At 36.6% G+C, this 20,242-nt stretch overlaps 1 protein-coding gene and 1 long non-coding RNA gene across 2 annotated transcripts; one reads left to right on the top strand and one right to left on the bottom strand.

Annotated features, from left to right (window-relative positions):
• Positions 1-9,860: 9,860 nt before the first annotated feature.
• LOC113284168 lies at positions 9,861-12,201 on the top strand. Its single transcript, XR_003327968.1, has 4 exons — positions 9,861-10,047; positions 10,438-11,324; positions 11,416-11,565; positions 11,685-12,201. It is a non-coding gene; the product is annotated as an uncharacterized LOC113284168 (long non-coding RNA).
• A 1,320-nt stretch (positions 12,202-13,521) lies between these two features.
• LOC113278411 (putative F-box/LRR-repeat protein 23) lies at positions 13,522-15,392 on the bottom strand. The gene is made up of 3 exons (XM_026527261.1): positions 14,738-15,392; positions 14,132-14,546; positions 13,522-13,864 (listed from the first exon to the last, which is right to left on the bottom strand). The coding sequence occupies exons 2-3, from the start codon at positions 14,497-14,499 to the stop codon at positions 13,717-13,719; spliced, it is 516 nt and encodes a 171-aa protein (XP_026383046.1). The 5' UTR covers positions 14,500-14,546; positions 14,738-15,392; the 3' UTR covers positions 13,522-13,716.
• Between the last annotated feature and the right edge of the window lie 4,850 nt (positions 15,393-20,242).

Genomic DNA, 20,242 nt, shown 5'->3' with positions numbered 1-20,242 from the left:
TCCCATACCACCTTCCCAGGAATCCAAAAGTGCCCGCAACAATACCAAGAATCGCAATTGGCCAGTGCAAGAGGATATCTCGACCAGGTATCCTAGATGGCGTCCCATACCACCACCCAAGAATCCCTAAAGTTCACAAGGTTGAAGATGTCATCGAAATGACAAGATTTTAATGCAGTACTATGTGGAACAGTTTCCAGTTGCCCACCGTCCCTGACAGTCATCCAGGTTGCCACTCGTAAGTGGGATGCTAGCCGGGCCTGACAACGCACACCATTGGCCAGTTTTCAATGTGTGGGGATGATCAGTCCCATTATCTACCCACCGTCCCAGACGGTCTTCCGGATATCCACTCGTAAGTGGAGTGCCACTTAGGCCAGGCAAACTCACAGCACGTGTACAAGCTCAACTCGATTCGCATAGTAACTGGCAGAGCAGTTACAAACTCTTTTCGCGCAAAAGTTGGCCTACTCTCCAACTTTAAGTTTCCATTAAGGAAAATACTCACAGTCCGCAGAGTTATCTCGGAAGTTGCTCTGATACCAACTGTGACGGACCGGAAAATTACGCCTTTGGCGCGTTGCCCCGCATGCCATAACTTCCCGGGTGCGCCATGATGAATCTACGATCTGGGCCTCAAGGATAGGAAAATGCACGTCTATTTGCTCTTGCAAGCATGCTCGTGGAGCATGATGTCGCTAACTTAGCTTCCATACCGTTCCAAATTACCCTTGTCTGCTAAAGGGTCATGGGCCATAAGGTTAACGCTAATGCATATTGCATGCATCTCTAGCTCTGCCTCAACGTAGGGAATTCATCACTGACTTTCCTATCTAGCTGACCAACCGTCATAACGCCAAGTCTTATTCAGGCGTAAGCCTTGGACTAAAGCATAGGCCGCACTAAGCCCTTGTCATTCCCTACCTTATCTCGATTACCAACTCTACGTAGCTTGATAGGAAGTATGAGCATCCACTTGCTGGCATGCAACCAAGGCTCATCAAGCATTGGCCGCAATCATCTCTTGCAGCGAACTACCGAGCTTGGATGATATGAGGGGTCAACGTGCTGGACCGGCAATGCTGCAACTCATTGCGGCTGACTATGTACCCTTCCCCACTCTAAAGGGATCAAGGACAGACCGTGGTTCATCATCTAAGGACAGAAGCTTAACCAACTCGTTTACAAGGTCGTAGCCTAGCAAAAATGGTAATTGCCTAGTCCGTATAGGCCGTTCCGTGAAGATGCACAATGAGTATCCATCACCGGGTCCGCGTCATGGCATAGTGATGCCTAAGCATCAAATTCCCTCTTCGTAAGGCTACGCAACTATAAATGAGCCTTAGGCATCATTTATACTTTTCCGGCTAAGCTATGAAGCTTACTTAGCACATAGTCCGCATATGCACCTTCAACCGACTACCCCTCCCTATATATGTCTTAATGGAATTTCTACAAGTTAGAATTAGGGACCAAAACAACATGACTGCTTCACTATTCATAGCAATGATTGCGTGCAATGATTGCACACAATAATTGCGCGACATTCGTCCGCCATCCCTCTCTGGCCTGATGCACAATCATCACGCAACACTCGTTTTGCCGTACTGCACAATGATTGTGCGATATTGGCTCTAGGCCAATAACTTTCTTAATGCGTAATGATTACGATGCAAGATTAAGGCCACCTACCCAACTGGCCTAATGCATCATGATGATGCGATATTTGGCTCTTGGCCAGATGTCACTCATAATGCGCCATTTTGGCGCGGTATTTTCCTTAAGCCAATCTACCTCTTTCCAAGAAACGGAAGCTTTGAATGAAGCTTCATCTCAAGCCATGGCGCATCTTTTAGCATGCGCCATGCTAAAAACATGGGGTGTTACAGATTGTGTAGTGAACATAGGTTATTTCGTACCTGGAAAACTATGTTTAATTACATAAGTTTAAGGAAGTAGACGTACGAACTTGTTTCATAGTTGAAAGAAAATCAAAAGGATTATGGTCTCGGTTTTCATTGAAGATCTTAATTATGGACCGATCCTAGCCTATATATGGAATCAAGGTAGAACCGGTCCTATCTTATGAAGTTTTCCCGACTCGGGATAAGTTTGTAAGAAGAACGAATTTCAGTATATTGGAACGAATTTCCGGTGTAGCCGACTAATAGTATTCTCGTAATACTATCTTGGAGAGGAGAGTAACCTAATTAGGCGAAATCTCTTATATCCGCTAGTTTAAATACTTCCTTGGGATCCATAAGATCTACTAGTATCATTCGAGGGAAACTAGGATCGTATAGTTAATTTAGTAACTTCCAATTATTGATTTGATGAACTAACGATAGTTATCTCTTGATTCGCACCTAGTTTGATTATTCTTGAGAGCCTTCTCTTCTGACATAAGGTCACCCAAATAATATCAAGAGTATAAAATCGGCTTTTGATCATCCAATGTTAACAGACTCCGGTCTACGCGCGATCGATCATTGATAGGAATCAAGTTTGTTATTATGCGGGTACAAAAAACTATTGAAGATTGAAGACAAGAAGATTTTTCTTGTTGGTTTTGTATCTTTGTGATTTGCTCCATGTAAAAACTTGATCGGCTAATATCCGACTAGGACTGGTTTATCTTTAGATAGAATGACTACTGACTAGTCATATATTAGATCGACATCTTTACTTGGTATCTCTTGGAGAACTACTTAGATTGATTGTAAATCCATATCTGATTATTTCGATAATCTAGATCTTGGTTGATCTAACCTGATAAAGTAGTTTAATTGATTTTAAACAAAAACGCCTTTGTCACATTTGACATATATATCTCTGATTGACTTCTTGGGATACAAGAGGGGTTACCAAACAGATTAGTCATTTAATGTTTGGAAGACGATCCAAAGGGTTCAGTGCTTAAAATCTTTAAAGAGACTGAAGCAACTTAAGATAGTGGTAACTATCTTAGGATTCAAGTGTGTTGGACAGATTGATTGTAGCCGAAGGGATACTGAGGAAACTAGGCAACTAGGGGTAGATTACTTGGTCTCAACTATACGAAGTTGGTACTGTTTTTGTAGTAGATTAATTATGATAGTATTCAAAACTTAACTAGGTCCCGAGATTTTTCTGCATTTAAGGTTTCCCCATTCACTAAATATTTTTATGTCTTCAATTTTACTTTCATCAATTATAATTATTGGTGAAAAAGCGGGGTCTAACAACCACACCCAATATTTTGCTTAGCAATTTGTATGGACTAACTCCAATATACTTTCAAGAGAATCAACTAGACAGTCAGACTCAATCTTAAGAAAAGTATATCAAAGAGTATATCTCAATCTCTCAATTCAATCCGCTATCAAAAAAATAATAATTTGCGAGCCCAATTGAATATAAGAGAGAAAACTTGAACGGTACCAAAGACCAATGTTAAAGGATCAATCAATTTCAATCAACAACCTAAGGTTGGATTTACCAATTGATCGATATAACGCACAGCCTGTGATATTTCAATTATATAACAAAATATAAAGCGTAAAAGAAATAACACAGACACTAGAAGTTTTGTTAACGAGGAAACCGCAAATGCAGAAAAACCCCGGGACCTAGTCCAGATTGAACACCACATTGTATTAAGCCGCTACAAACACTAGCCTACTACAAACTAACTTCGGTTTGGACTGTAGTTAAACCCCAATCAATCTCACACTGATTCAAGGTACAGTTGCGCTCCTTACGTCTCTGATCCCAGAAGGATACTACACACTTGATTCCCTTAGCTGATCTCACCCACAACTAAGAGTTGTTACGACCCAAAGTCGAAGACTTTAATAAACAAATCGGTCTCACACAGAAAAGTCTACAGAAATAGATAAATCTTTCTCCCACAGAAATACCTACGAGTTTTGTTCTGTCTTTGGATAAATCAAGGTGAATAAGGACCAATTGATATACCGGACTTATATTCTCAATCACCTCACAATAATCTTAATCGACTAGCGAACAAGATATTGTGGAATCACAAACCATGAGACGAAGATGTTTGTAACTAATTTTCTATCTTGCCTATCGGAGATATAAATCTCAAGCCAATCTCACGATTTCATTCAATCACGATAGAAACAGCAAGATCAGATCACGTAACTACAGAGAAAATAGTTAGGTATGGCTTCACAATCCCAATGAAGTCTTCTAGTCGTTTACCTACAGGGTTCCGTGAAAAACCTAAGGTTAAAGGAGAATCAACTCTAGCTTATACAACTAGTATCACACAGGAGGTGTTAGGTTTCCTTGTTGCTAGAGTTCTCCTTTATATAGTCTCCAAATCAGGGTTTGCAATCTAAGTTGCCTTGGTAACAAAGCATTCAATATTCACCATTAGATGAAAACCTGATTAGATTCAAGCTAATATCTTTCAACTGTTAGATCGAACTTAGCTTGTTATACACAAATGAAATGTAACTTCATTTAGGTTTGAGTAACCGTACCTAAATGTGTACACTTAGTTGGCTCAAAGATAGTTAACCAATGGTTAGCCATATGAGCACTTTCATATCAACCTTATTCATCTTCACCATAACAAGTTCAAATGACTCAAATGAACTAGTTAGAGAGTTGCTCAATTTCTTAGATCCCATAGAAGCATACAAGACACAATCGAAGCAAAATAGGTTTTGATTCACTCAAATCGATTCATGAATAGTATAGCCACGGTTTGCAAAGATTGCATTCCTTATTATATAAATGTTTTAGTTCATGAACAAACCGATTTTAGAAAGTAGCCTACCTAAGTATGCGAACAGGTACGCGTACTTAAGTAACCAGATTGAGTTTGTTTTTCACTTTCAAACTCCAGCAGAAATTCACGAACGTGAACTTTCCACCAGTACGCGTACGGGTACGCATACTCACCCGGATTTTCAACAACCGCCAGTACGCTTACGGGTACGCATACTTTGGGTTCCCGGTTTTGGAATTTTACGCAAATGTGAAAATATACTATGTTTATATCCAAAGATGGTTACATGTTCTAAACTATCATTTCAATCATTGAATCTTTCTTAGAGGATGTTATATATTTGTTATTCATAAACTATTTTTTCATCAAAGCAATTTTCAAGTTATTCAAATAATCAACATGACTTTCGTCACGAGTAAGGATGAACTTAGCCAAAGCGAAAGCTTACCAACACATATTTCGAGAAATAGATAAGCGAGATAAACTCGGCTCGAAATAACAAATGTGTATAGTCGAAGTCTATATAGCAATACGACTTTTGTCTCAAGATAGGAGATAGAATAGATAGACTTTTGAGTGATAGATAAGTTCAAGTCTCCACATACCTTTTTTTCGATGAGGTTCCACCAGTTCTTTGAGTAGTTCTTCGTCTTTGCATGATGAACGCCGTGGAGTCTAGAGCTCAACTACACTTATTATTCTAGTCTAAGACTTAGCTCTAAGTAGACCAGAAATCAAGACTTATAGTTTTGGCAAATAAACTTGACAAACAATCTTGAGATAGCAACGCTTGCGAGTTCAGGGTTCAGGGTCAATTTTGAGAGTAGAGCAGTGCTCTAACAATCTCCCTCTTATAACAATCTCCCGCTTAGCTATAAGTAGACCAGAAATCAAGACTTATAGCTATAAGTAGAGCAGTGCTCTAACAATCTCCCTCTTTGTCAATTTTAGTGACAAAACTATCAGTACATATGGAATACAAAATAAATAAACTTTGCAGCTTCTCTCCCACATGCTTGATCTCCTTGGTTCTTCAACATTACTCGAAATCTTCGTCATTTCCAAGTACTCCAATGATTCCAAAGGTATTCAATTCAGCATCATCGTTGTTGAAGTTCCGTAGCCATAACAATGAGAAAAAAATAGCTCTCAATCATTGTTATACAATGTCATAGTATTATAACACAACATCAAAGTACAATTGTATCACAACAACAATACTATGGTGATATGTATCACTCCCACTTAGTTAATACTTCATCTCATATGAAAACCACTCCACCTTACATAATGATCCGAAAACCATATGTATTTGTAGTGTGAACTACACATTAATTCTTTTTTTTTTTTCAATAAAATTGGCAAAGGTACAAAAACTAGTGGGGTCCTAGTGAAATTTCCATAGAGACACTTCATGACCAAAATAAAGCACATATCAACTTTTTTAGATGCAATCATATAGCAGAAACTAAAATGCATTCATCAAGGAGTTTATAAAGATACAAGATAACCCCTATAATATTCCACAGCCGCACTCCCCACAAAAATTTGGCAATTAAGCACAAGTTCAATTAAGAACTCTCCCCCATAATATCATTCCCGAAAGAACAACAAGAGCGGCCTTACATTCACAAGAAAAGAAGGATTTCTTTGGACATTAACAAATCACATGAAACATGAATTTGTATCCAAAAATCTCAATTAAATTAACCACAAGAGAACCTATGCTTAATTTAATCAGAAATGCTCACATAAGAGAACTTACGGAGCCACACAATATTTACATAAAATATGGATCAGGGAAGATCAATACGGCAGAATAAACAAAGATTCATTATATTTGCACAATGACATATAATAGACTTAATCTTTGTAAACAAAAGCTCATCCTATCTTCCATCAATATTTTCATAATGACATAATAAGCTTATCTTTTGTTTGCCAAAAGTTCATTCAATCTTTTATCAATACATGCATATCGAGATATGAAAGACTTAACTTTTGACCACGTATGGGACAATCATAGTTCACGGATGCAAACATACATATCCTATAACAAGTTGCAATATATAAAACCATAAATATTGATACTGCAAAATCATCTTCCAAATAACCTTTAGAATTTAAATAAATAAATCTAAAAACATTGCAAGATGAAAATCATTGGAAATAGCTATGTGTACTCACAATAATGGCTATTCCAAACCCTAGTTATCCTTCTTCAAAACACAAGAATACATTCTCATAAAAAGTTTCCTAGATAAAATTTAAAAAATATTTCACTTACTTTGAAGACTCTTCTCGTACTCCCTATAATCATCAACCTCATCTTCGATTAAATCAATCCTGGATTCAAGATTATCCATCTTGTCTTCAAGTCCTTTGGTTGAAGATTTGAGTTCACTCTTCAAAGCACGTACTTGTTCCAAGACAAGATTCATAGTTAATGAAAGTTTCACAAAATGAGAGACAATAGGATTCACATCAGAGAAAAAATCACGTTTGTCATGACTCATCTCATTATCAGAAGAATCGAAAAGAACTTTCTTAGAGGGAAAGATAACAGTCCAAACATCATCTTCTTTACTAGAAAGACTTGATGAGGATATGACAACAGAGGTAAATGAAATGCTTTCTCCAAGGAGAGAAATCTTCAACTTAAAAGGAAGAAAATATGGGATAAATTTCCAAAACGACCTTTGACTAAAACCCTAACAGACTTTTGGATATCCCAAAACGGGCTACGAAAACCGCTTAAGTAGAGGAACGATTCTTAGCACAAAAAAACAAAAAACACGAGAAGAGGAATCAGAACTACGAATTTTCTTTACAACTCTCTTGAAGATCATGGTTATTTCTCAAGGGATAAACAAGAACCATCTTATCTCCTGTTACAATTTGTAACAATCACCATCCAGTACGTGACCTGATGACTTCTCATCAGAGAATGAAGATTTCGTAATCCCTTGTTTCTTATTTTTCAATATGGATGGAGAATCTAGAGTCGAATTCTTCCTTTCCAGTATAGATCTGAATATCTTGTTTATCGATTTTTACAGACTATGAGTGGTCTGAAAATCTCTTTTTAAAAAGGTTTCTTAGGAGATTTTCTTTTCTTTTTTTGACGAGGAAAGTCAGAAGAGGATTTTTTAAGAACCTTTGAGAACATGATTTCTCTTTCACCCTGTTGTTTATACAAGACAGACAAACAATTTGTTGTGTCATTGTATTCAATTATGTCATCCTTATTACAAGGATATGACATCTTTTCAGGAGTAATATGCTGATTAAAAAAGTTTATCGACGATGCTCGATTTTTCTTCTTAGAGTCACAATTGCGAAGTAGAAATTTCCTGTTTTAATTCATTCAATTGACATTCCAGATTTTTAATCCTTTTAATCTAAAAGTCCTTCTCTAGTTGATATATGTTTTCTTGAGAAGTAGGATCATTTATCATGGAAACATCAGAAATGTTAGAAGCACAGGTGTGAATATGATCAAAGTAGTTGAGAGAAATTTCTCAGACATCCATGCTTTGGCTAACTCATTCACCTTCTGATCAGAATTATCAGAAAAATCATGAATACTCTTATTGCACTTGGAACAAGTTCTATTACCATAGTCTTTTTGAACCTTTTTATCCTTTACATTGATCGAAGAGGATTTCTTTTGAGACTTTCTTTTCCTCTGTCTAAGAATTTTCTTCAACTGTTGTACAACTAGTGACAGAGTTGAATTAAAGCAATTCTCATCCTTAGTATAACTTAGAACTTCGAGATTTTTTATCAGATGTAGCAACATAGTTGCACGACATATGATGTAATTCTCTTTGTTTTAGTTCAAGATAAAAAATCTTTAGTTTTCCCACAAGAGTATTTCTGGAAAGCACATCCAGGTTATTTCCTTCAACGATGACGTGTTTCTTAGAATCGTATCTGGATGGCGGAGATCTGAGAATCTTCATCACAATGTCCTTTTCAGGAATAATCTTACCCAATGCAAAGGATGCATTAACAATTTCAGACACTTTGTGATTAAATTCATCAAATGATTCTTCATCTGCCATACGAAGGTTTTCCCAATCAGAATTTAGGTTTTGAAGTCTAGCTTCTTTTTCACAGGTATTCCCTTCATATACGGTTTCTAAGATATCCCAGTCTTCTTTAGACTTCGTGCAAGTAGTCACATGATGCTGAAGATCTCGGGTAATGGCATGTATGATAGCATTTAAGCCGTCAGAATTTTGCTTTGCAGTAAGGATTTCTTCTAGACTATGTCTACCAATGTCCTTAGGAGCATTCTGTATTAACCGCAGGATCATAGCCATTAACAACATGTACCCATGTTTGAAAATCATGAGCTTGAAGAAAAGCACGCATATCGATTTTCTACCACAAGTAGTTTGAGCCATCGAAAACTGGTGGTACGTTTATGGAGATAGAATTTCTGTCCATAGAGTCAGATCGCTACAACCAATTTACTCTCAACAATAAATTTTAGCACTCTCAGTTTATTTTTGTGCAGTTCAACCTTGTTCCCTTCTAGTTGGAGAAATTTATCCCAATTGTTTTTCTTTTCCGCGTTTAGATACGTAATTTTGGTCTCACAAGCTTTACACCTCAGGTCACTAGGTCACTAGTGATACTACCCAAATACTTTACCATCTTAATATCACATTTCATTAGTATTTTGTGTGATGTCATCACGTTCCCAAAAAAGGAAAATCAGTATAGTCTATAATAACCACCATTTTCGTTCTTCAAATTATTAACTCTAACTAGGCCACACTGTAACTAGGCCACACTTCACTCAACAATGGTAGACGTGCCGATGTGACTGTTGTATATTAGAAGAGGCGTTGGGTAATGATACGAACCACATGCGTTCAAGACTTGTCAGCATCGAGAACCAGGAGATTTATTTATTTTTTCTTTCCCGACTTCTTGGACTTGTAGGTAATAGCCTCTTGAAGGTTTAGATATATTCTTTGGGCTTTAACCCAAGTTTAGAAAAAAAAAAGAATGAACATATACTACTATACTCTCTCCTCCTCAACTCCAAAACAAGGAGTACACTAAAAATATTTAAAGAAAAATCCCGAATTTCTAGCCAATTTATTTTGCTCTAACTTTTCCAGCATCTCTAGACTCCTTCTCTGTAAAAAAATCCCCAAAACGAATCGAGACAACTATTGAAAGAGGCGAAATTTCTATAGCAACTTCCGATAATCAACAGCTTGATCATCTCCGGAATCATGTCTCCCTGAATTCCGAGTGTTGAACGAAGCAGTCCAAGATCACTACTGGTAAGTAGTAGCATCCAATTTCAGTATAATATCAAAAATTTGTTAGGTTTAGAGTCAGATTCATCTTTTTGTGTCCTTCATATCAATAAATGAGATGTGTGATAATCAATAGATGCTAGCATGACCATACAGATAAGATTTTCTTGATGATAGAAGAATTCTTGACGATTTAGGTAAACCGAATTAGCATTTTCAGTCAGTAACGATGTTCGACTAGAGAATTCTTGACGATTTTGTTGATGATAGAAGAATTCTTGACGATGTACGACGGTCTTTGTAATTGTTTCTCTAATTTCAGCTATTTTTCTCTGATAGTTTTGTAGCTTCTGCAATTTGAACCCACTAATTTCATGTTGATCTGAATTTTCATTTGAGTTTCATTTTAAACAGAATTATCCGTGTACTCAACAAAACAATATGAGTGAGGCAGAGGATAGGATTAGCAACTTGCCAGCCTCAATTCTTCATCATATCCTCTCTTTTGTTGATACTCGTGTTGCTGCTCAAACTATTGTATCATCTAAACGATGGAAATACATATGGAGGTCTATTCCTACCCTTCATTTTGGGTTCGAGGAGGGTTCCTCGCAGGTCAATAAATTCATGGATTTTGTGGATACAACGTTGGAGCTTCACGATGAGTCAAACATAGAGGAATTCTTTCTCGACTCGGATGTCCACTTGAGCGAACCTCAAATTAACAAGTGGATCTCTATAGCAATAAGTCACAGAGTTGAAACACTTGCTCTCAGATTGAACCAAGAAAACCCAATTTCGATGCCATCGTCTCTTTATACTTGTGAGTCATTAACTCATTTGAGGCTAGATTCATGCCCTCAAATGTATCCGTTTTCCTGAATGTATATCTTTTCCACGATTAAGAAAACTTATGCTTATTGGGGTGGAATTTGGAGATGAGTGCTGTAATGAGCAACTCTTTTCCAATTGCCCAGTACTAGTGTTTTTGTGTATGGGAAGCTGCACCTGGTCTGATATGAAGAATTTTTGTATTTCAAATCCTGCACTGAAATGCTTATTAAGACGGTTTTCAGAACTGTGCTCTCAAAATTCATGCACCAAGTCTGCAGACTCTCACCTACCAAGGTAGGGCAGCAAAGGATTATGCTCTGTCTAGCATCCCAAAACTAGTTGAAGTACACCTTGACTTTTTCTTTGAAGAATTTGGTGCAGTGACTGATTATGGTGCAGTTGTAAGTAAGTTTCTTCAAGCAATTACACATGTTGTGTATCTGAAAATTTCTGACCGAACCCTACAGGTTATACTTCTTGCTTGCTGCTATCTTTAGTAAGTTTATGTTTGTGATGTTCTATGGAAAAACCGTACTCATATTGCCTTGTCATGAACAGGTACTCTCTGTTGCAGACGATTTATTGAAGACTTTACCTTCATATCATAATTTGAACCGGTTGCATCTGACTCAGAAAGTAACCGCTGATAAAGCACTAATTGGTTTGCTCGAAAAAGCACCTAATCTAGTGTCACTCGAATTTGAAGGGGTAAGTTACAAGCGCACAAAACTTTTTTCCCTCATTAGATTTATCACAGACCAAGTTTTAGATTGCATTTGCTAACCTGTTATACTTATGGTGTGAATCTTTTTTCTTTTCAAATCTAGTTTGTTTCGGCTTTCCCCAGCGAAGAAGAAGACAACGATGACAGTTCAGGTGATGATGGGGTTGAAGACAACCACTACCATGACGCTGCTGAGGGTGAAGATAACAATATCAATGAAGATGATGGTTGGGCAATTGGAATGGTGTCTACCAGATGTTCTTTTCTACAACATCTGAAGTTAGCTAGCTTCAACAAATTTACTGGCAACTCAAGGTAGATGAGATGGTTGAAACTAGTTTTGAATAATGCAAAAGCTATGCAAGCATTGGATGTTTCTTTTGAGTCGGCTTCACATGGGAAAAGCAAAAAGCTAATAGCAAATATTTCAAGTCTTCCAAGAGCTTCGGCGAGTTGTGTGCTCAAATTCTTCTAGAAGGTCTTGTTTTCACAAGGCATTGGTATTTCAAACCTTAGAATCAGCTTTATTTCGATAATGGGTTATTGTGCATGTTGTGCTCCCATGAATTGATCTACATCAAAACTAATGCTAATATTCAATTTGAATGGTATACATTCTAGCTACATATTCCCATTTTCCTTCTAAATTTTTTTGTTTGATTAATTGAATTTTCCTTGTCGGAAATTCAAGCCCAAGCCCAAACCTCAATCTTGGTACCAGTAGTTCCTTTGATGTGTGGGGATGTTTATGCTTGTAATTTTTACAAAATCTGACAACTTGTGATGCTAGTGATAGTAACACTGATACTACTGAGAGTAATCCTGACCTTGTACACAAAGAATAGATAACAAAGTTGTCGTAGGAAGTTCTAGTTGTGTCTTAGAGCTTCTCCAATTGTGAGTGTGGATGTTTCATACGTGGCATCACTTTTAAGACATCCTTTAGGTATAAAATCCTAAATATTAGGAAAAAAATAAATTTTATCTCCAACCCATTAGATTGTTTCATCTTCCTTAACTTATTTGTAGGTATATAATTGGTTAAAACAATTTCAGTTATTATCCTCATTAATTTTTATTAGTAAAAATGTGACTAGGAAGGGAAGACATCCTCTAAGTGAATGTCTAAAACTAGAGGTTCATCCAGAGGATGTCTAACTTTTTTTTTTTGCCACCTCATCCACACATCAATGTGTTGGAGATGATTTTTCTAAAATATGATTGTGTATCCTATGTGGATTAAGACTTTTTCCCTCACATACATTCCATTGGAGAAGCTCTTAGACAAATAAGAACAAAGAAATTATAAAACAAGCAATTCAACTCTTCAAACAAAGAGGACAGAAAAATCTAACTAAGAGTCGGGCAAGAGACAGCAGTCAAGGAAATCACAACCATTCCGATCGAAAGTTAGTATTTAATACTCTTCAAAACTATTCTTAGCTGTATTCATCGACACAACCTAATTCAAGTCTCTGTAGTAGCTACCGTAGATTGAAACATCAAAGTGACAGTCGTCACTGGAGTCATTTGGGAGCCTTACTTTAATATGCCTATCTCCACAACTCTCCAGTAGACACCCTTTTAGATTAACATTGAAACATTGACGGAGGTCGAGAGATTCAAGGTGCAGGCAGCCACCTAGAACGGCCCTCAACCCCACATTGGTCAATGTATTCCCGAAAAGATGAAGAAAACGCAGCTGAGGCATGTTCTCTGCAATGGCTAATGCTTCAGCATCAGCATCAGACGGCTCTGTGTTGCGGCCTGTAGCTTAGTGTCACAGTGTGGAAGGTAGGGGCTACCGTAATGGCTGCCAATAGTAGTTAGTTGAGAGTGCCATATCATTTTCTGTTTAGTTAATTGTGTCCGTTGGATCTGTGACATGTGTGTCCGATCCGTTGAGGTAGTCTTAAGGTTAATTTTTGGCTATAAGGTTGTTGTAAGAAGAGTTCATCTCTTCATTATCTGAAAGTTAATGAAACTAAAACCCTTTGGCTGCGTTCTGATGAACACAGATTTGGCTCAATCCTCACGGATTTGAGATTTATCCTTCATTTTTATCACATTTTATCCTTCCTGATTGTTAATTTGTTGTGTTATCACAACACTTAGATAGTTGAGCTGGAATGATTTTAGCTGAGGGCATGCTTTTCCAACAGTTTTAAGCACATCATCAAGCTTATCCACCAAGAAAAAACAACTTTCTTGGCCATGTTTATCAATGCATCACGGCTAAGTCGATAGCAATTTTCAAGCCGAAGACATCTCAATGCACCAGACCTGGAAACAAATAAGGGATTAACACGGAGGAATTACAAAGAATGTTGGAAGGCACACAAACGAGTCAATGTTTTACAATGGTAGGTTATAAGTAGAAGAATTTCCCAATCTTGGTAAACTAGAATATCTCCAATTAGCCTACAACTGGGTACTTGTCTAAAATAAGATTTATCAAGCTCAGAAGAGTGGTGCACTATGAAAACTCATACTCGACAGATAGCTGATAAAAATGCAAATGCAATCAACTGAGAGATACTATTCACTTACTTATAAGCAACATATGTTAAAATGTCATTGCTACCACAATCTGACATAGAGAACTCAACCAACTGGCCACAACTCCTATCCACGGCTTCTTCGGCAATCTTTTGCATATCGATATCATCAAAGATACCCCACCTTTTCCTCAGATCTACAGCACGAAACAACATAGGCTGTTTGGAAAAATTCCGCCAAACAGAACAAACTGCTTGAGCCCAAAGTAAGATATCAATTGCCCCTAATTTCAGAAATATAAGAGCCAGAATATCAGAAGGCAAATCAAGCCAGTTTCTAACTTGTTCTTCTTCTTCTTCCTTTTCTGATGTAATCGGAGTTTGATGATTGTCCATGATTTTTTTTTCCAATTTCTTCATTTCTTGAAGAAGTTTTTTACTAGAGCAAACACTCCTCAATCCCACCCCTAGTTAGAGAAAAATCACAGAAGAGAAAGATAAATAGAAATTAGATAAAACTCTTGGGATTTCTAGGGCCGAAAATGAAGCCGAAGCGGTTTCAGATCAAGGTGTTTTGCTTCATATTTTTGCTAAGCCTGTTGGGGATAAGTAATTTTTCTTGCATTTATTTTAAGAGAGCATATGTTGAAACAATTACCTTAAATAGTTCCATTCCAGCAAAATTGAGATCAGCTCATCTTCTTGTTTTGAATCGATTCTTCAATTCTTCTTGAAACTACAACAACCCACCAACTATGTTCATTCAACATCATCTCAAGATTAACAACAACAACAACCCCTCAATCCTCATCATTACCTTTGATTCTCAGAAACACTAGAACAGAACCCTAATTCTGCGAATCTCTTAATCGTCTTCTCTGTAACCAAATCCCTAAATCAAAACTATAACAACCTTCTTCACATCTTCAATTTCAGCTTCTCTGAGTTCTTCTTACAAACCCTAATTCCTTGATTCATCACTGAATACACTTCAAAACTTCAATTAAACACCAACCCTCTCATTCTTCATCCATCGGTTACTCAAAACACTGATTAATTGAATAAAATCTCAAGACCAAATCTAAAAGTCTAACCTCCAATAACCCTAACTTCGATTTCTCATTCCATATCGGCATCACATGTATTATTTCTCTCCTCTTAATTCATTCCTAACCCACTTACACTTCAAACTGATTTCTTAATCATGTTTCCATCTCTTGTCCTCTCGATCTCACACTCTCAGAATTGCAGCAGCTACCGAACAGGGGAGGAGGAGAAGAAAGAAGAATAAAAGAGAAGAGAATGAAGAGGAATACGAATTTTTTGTTCTCGGTGGGTGAAGATAAGGTCAAAGAAATCTATAAAGGCACCCATCACTTGGATATGGGGAGACTAGGTCGGCTAAGCTGCAAAATGACTATTTTGCCCTTCAACAAGTCTGGTGATATCTTCTGCGTCCGTTTTCCGAATGACACGTTCAAGTAGTCCATTCTGCGTAACTTTTCGAGATCTATCTAACGATACTAGTTTCATATCTAATAATTATTATATTAGTTTATATTAATTAACGTTCGTTTTAAACTAATCGAGTCCTTAGCGGCTAGCTCGTCTCTTGACTAGTCTAATTAATAGCGTTGACGAGCTTGAAGGTCTTTACAAACGAGATACTCCACAATAGTGAAAAAAAGAAGTTCCTCACTTCCACAATCCATAATTTAATTGTTGTTAATGTCACAATGAAGAGAGAACAAGAACTTCCGCGGGTAAACAAAAAATTATCTACGTCATGAAGATTGCTAAAATAATATTTGCATGCTGGAATAACGACCATAATACTTTTAAGAAGTACTAGATTGATCTCAAAATCTATCACAAACAAATACCAATGGAAACATCAGCCAAATCAAGAATTTACATGGTACGTGCACATTTTCGTCACTGGATTGTTCTATTGACATTTCACACCATATTGCTAGAGAATTAAGGCGATCAAGTTCCATAATTAAATAAAGGATAAATATGAGTCAAACTTTTGTAAAAGTTAACACCCTCTGGATATGAAGGTTAGGCTACATGCAAAACAAAATGGCAGAAAGATACCAAATTGTACGAATGGAGTCGACGAGAAAGATTCCAAATTGTACTAATGGAGTCGACGAGTCCCATATGCAGTCATCTCCTCTCTTGGAAGGTAATTTCTCTGAACTATATTTAATTTCTATGTTGTGAGCTGTATAATTTGGAATGAAAGGAATGCTTAGAATGTTCGGGGAAACTACAAAGCGAAGGACTATCGTTAACCCTTCCTATGATCTGGATGGATCATGCATGCAGGATCATACTGTTAAATGAAAAAAAATAATTTAAGGGAAAGATTTTATTGTGTGTAAATTCCCTCTAAAGGTACGTGATTTTTCTGTGGAAAAGACTATTTATTTTTTAAGGGTAATTGGAGAAGACAGTGAAAAGGTTACATGATTGCCATTGTAAGATTGTGCTGGACCGTTCTATTATTTTCGGATGGTGGGATGCTAAAGGTAATTTCGTTCATAGATCGTCTAGGGTTAGCCCTTGCGAATCATATCTATTACTTATTCCTTCCGTCAATGATTTTCCATCTGAGAACTTACTGATAGAATGAAGGCATGCAGTTGTGGACTCCCATAAAAGAATGGAGAGAGCAAGGAATGTAAATTTACAAGGAAAGGCAGTATTGGGTTATGTTGATCATAGATGTAAGGGTTTGCATGCAGTCAGGAATACACCGATTTGTATGTGATCAGGACAAACACCAATGATGTGTATGAATGCCACGACTTGGTAGTGGGTTCATGTTTGGTTGTCATCAATTTGATACTATATAATTTTATTGAATTAAGATTAGATTAATACATATAGGTAACATTCTAGAGGTGGCTCATGCACATTGTACGTGTTAATCCTTTTTATGAAGGCAAGGAATGTGCAAAACAAGAGAAACCAAATACTAATTTGCTTACATGTGACTAATTATTTTTAAGCAAACTAAGATCACTACTATATTTTAGCCTAGTGTTCCCTGCCTTGGTTCCATAATTAGACGTTTATATTTCATTTTCCGACTTAATTGTAAAATGTTTCTTTCCCAAGGGAGATGCGCAGAAGAAAAAGTTAATATGAGACACTATTTTTAGTTTACAACATATCGTTATAAGTTCAAACCCTATAACCCAATAATGCTTTGGGTTTATACATATTATTGTCTATTTGCATAACTTTATATTATTAATATTGTGATTTTTTCCGGTGCGTATGCACAAGGTTAGAGGCTTATCTACCATAATAAGAGAACTTGTACTATGTAGATCCGTTTTGGGTTCCCATTATACGTCATGCTACTATGCGGTACATAAAGTTTTTTTTCACTGCATCAGTTCACATTTTTGAAGATGCTCATCAACGAGTTAGGCATGCAGAACATGGTACCGGAAAGACGAATCTTCTCCAACACCGGTAGATTAATGAAGGGAGATTTATAAAAACTAAATCTTTTATTTTCCTATTATTATTTGTATTTTATTAATGGTATTTTTAATAGTAAAATAATTAAAATTCGGATTTATTAATTAGGCTAATTTTAGAATAGTCTAGAAAGTTTATTTTAAGGGATCCACGGACACTCTTAGATGGACACTATCATACATGATTTGCGTCATTTTCACCGCAAAAACCAAACGAAAATGAATTTGAATATATCATTTTGATTGTCCTCTTATAAGAATTTACATTCCTACCAAAAATGAGCTCAATTCGAGATACCAAACCTCACCATCTACGGATCTTAATTTCAACCGTTAACTTTTAACAACTAATATCCAAAGGGGTATATGGTGGTGTTATACGTCTCCAATTGTGCTCATTTTCGTAGGAATGTGTAGTCTTATAAGAGGAACGTATCATCAAAATGTTAGATTCAAATTCATTGTCGTTTGAGTTTTGCGACGAAAATGACGCAAATCATGTTTGGTATTGTCAATCTAAGAGTGTCCATGGATCCTTCCTCTTTAATAATTTAAGAAAATTTCCTAAAGGTAGTAGATACCTTGGGAAACAAGTTTTTATATTTTTGTTAAGTTTAGGGTTTGTTTAGGAGAGAGTTATCTACATAAGGAGCTCCAAAAGAGAATTGAGAGAATTTTATTACTGTTAAACTTGGTTAAATAGGCATTCATTTCACATTCTTAGGAAGTCCTATAAAATTCCGGGACCTAAAAGTTTGAAGTTGATAGATTCGATCTGGAAAGATCGATAATATTTCCTCCATACCTACACAAACATTAAAAGTTTAATGAATATTAATGCAATATATATATAGACATAGATATTTATCTTAGTTCGTCTTTATGAAAATTTAATTGTCAACATGAAAAAACATGATTACTATTGATGTTTTTTGCTTTTCGAGGTTTATACTTAGTATAGGTTTTTCGTATTACCAACATCAATATCTTATATGAGGTGCATAAGAAACATATTATGCAATTCAAGTCTCCTAGTATTTCAGGTTTCTCATATATGATACGTTGTGTTACTTCTTTTTGTTGTTGAAATATATAACATTTTGTGATTTGTGTGATAACATTACAATATTGTAATTCTTGTATAAGTTAATAAATAATCATAGTCTTTGCATTTCAAAATGATAAATACTAAACATATCTTGTAATAATAATTGTATTTGAATGATGCTTAGTTTTTCTACGATTTTTCTCGTTGGGTTTCTTACTTGAATTCAACATTTCATTTGTATTGTTATAGTACACTTGGAGAGACTAGATATAAGTAATAACTATTTGATGGGGCCAATGCTAAATTTAAGTTAGGAGATTTCTCAACTGGTAACAACTCATGTTGCCAAGATACTTCTAGAGTTGCTTGTAACACCGAAGTTATACCAGCCCTCGTGGATTTTCTTGTCGGGGCTGAATTATCCGGTCTTGCTCGCTTTTAAATGGGAAGGGAATGATCCTTTCTCCTGGCCTGGGGTTGAGGTGTAAGGATGGGAAAATTGCAGAGATTTATCTGCCAAATCAGCATCTCTCGGAATTATCAGACCTTTAATTGCAGCGGTTTAAAAATATTTAACACTGGTAACTATTAGGAGATACGTAATGTATAAGATGTTGTGCAGTATGCATAAGAATTATGCAGTCCGTATAGACGGTCAGTATGCATAAGATGTTATGCAGTCCATATAGATGGTCTGTTTACGTACGTAGCAAAGTCGGTAGGTTTAGGGTTTGTGTCTTGTAACCCAAGTATGGTCTTGTATAAATATTCAAGGTGAATGAATGAGAAAAAATACCGAATTATTATCAATGTAGTCTTTTATTGCTTCCGCGCGTTTATGCTCTCCTCTCTCTTGCTCGATCCTTAACATGGTACCAGAGCGAGGTGAGAGGAAGAGAGAGGAGAAGGAGAAAGAGTTAGGGAAGTGTTTCATCGTGTTAGGGTTCGAGAGTTAGGGAAGTTAGTCTTGAAGTTTGGTTCCTGAGAAGAAGGCGTAAGATTTATTGCTTATCTTACTGCTACGTGACTTATTGGACGTGAAGCAGTGATCGTCTTTGTTCTGTTCGTGTGTGTCTTGAAAAGAGAAAGAACACGCTGCACACAAACAAGGTTTCATGGGTATGGTGGATTATTGAAAGCCAAGGTTCACAAGTTTGTTTATGGTTTGAGAAAAAAAAAATAAAAAAAAATGATGTATTTTCACTACGGGCTAAACCTAGCTAGGGTACAAGTCAAGTCGTGACAAAGGTGTGTTAACAAGAAAGTGGATACTGCCAAGTTGTGTGTGATTACAAAGGTTGGGCTTCCAGACGACCTAAAAGAGAAAGATGGAAGACGTGAATTGGGAAGAGGTCATGGCCGTGAAAACAGCTAACAGAGGCTGTTGCCAATGGTCTATGACATCTTTGCAGATAGTTGTGAGCCACCGAGTGGCCGAGATTTATAAAAACAAGGAAAGTTACTGCTGCTTCCATATTACGATTGGGTAATTGATTGCGAGTAAGAAAGAAATATTGGGTGCGACTTATTTGGAGTTTGAGAAGATCCGTGAAAAATTGACGGAGTCTGTTGGTGAAAACGAAGACCGAGTTTGGTCGAGAAAACAATGGTCCAA

Source organism: Papaver somniferum, chromosome 5, assembly GCF_003573695.1.
Source record: "Papaver somniferum cultivar HN1 chromosome 5, ASM357369v1, whole genome shotgun sequence".
In the NCBI taxonomy this organism is placed as follows: domain Eukaryota; kingdom Viridiplantae; phylum Streptophyta; class Magnoliopsida; order Ranunculales; family Papaveraceae; genus Papaver; species Papaver somniferum.
The sequence above is the reverse complement of the archived record's forward strand: the minus strand, read 5'-3'. Positions and strand labels throughout refer to the sequence as shown.

What these genes read in the sequence shown, in the direction of transcription:
- LOC113278411 (XM_026527261.1), bottom strand. Translation starts at nt 14,499, where the DNA reads ATGAAGAAATTGGAAAAAAAAATCATGGACAATCATCAAACTCCGATT. An exon ending in TTAACATATGTTGCTTATAA is followed by an intron (nt 13,865 to 14,131) that starts GTAAGTGAATAG and finishes ATTTGTTTCCAG; the next exon opens with GTCTGGTGCATTGAGATGTC.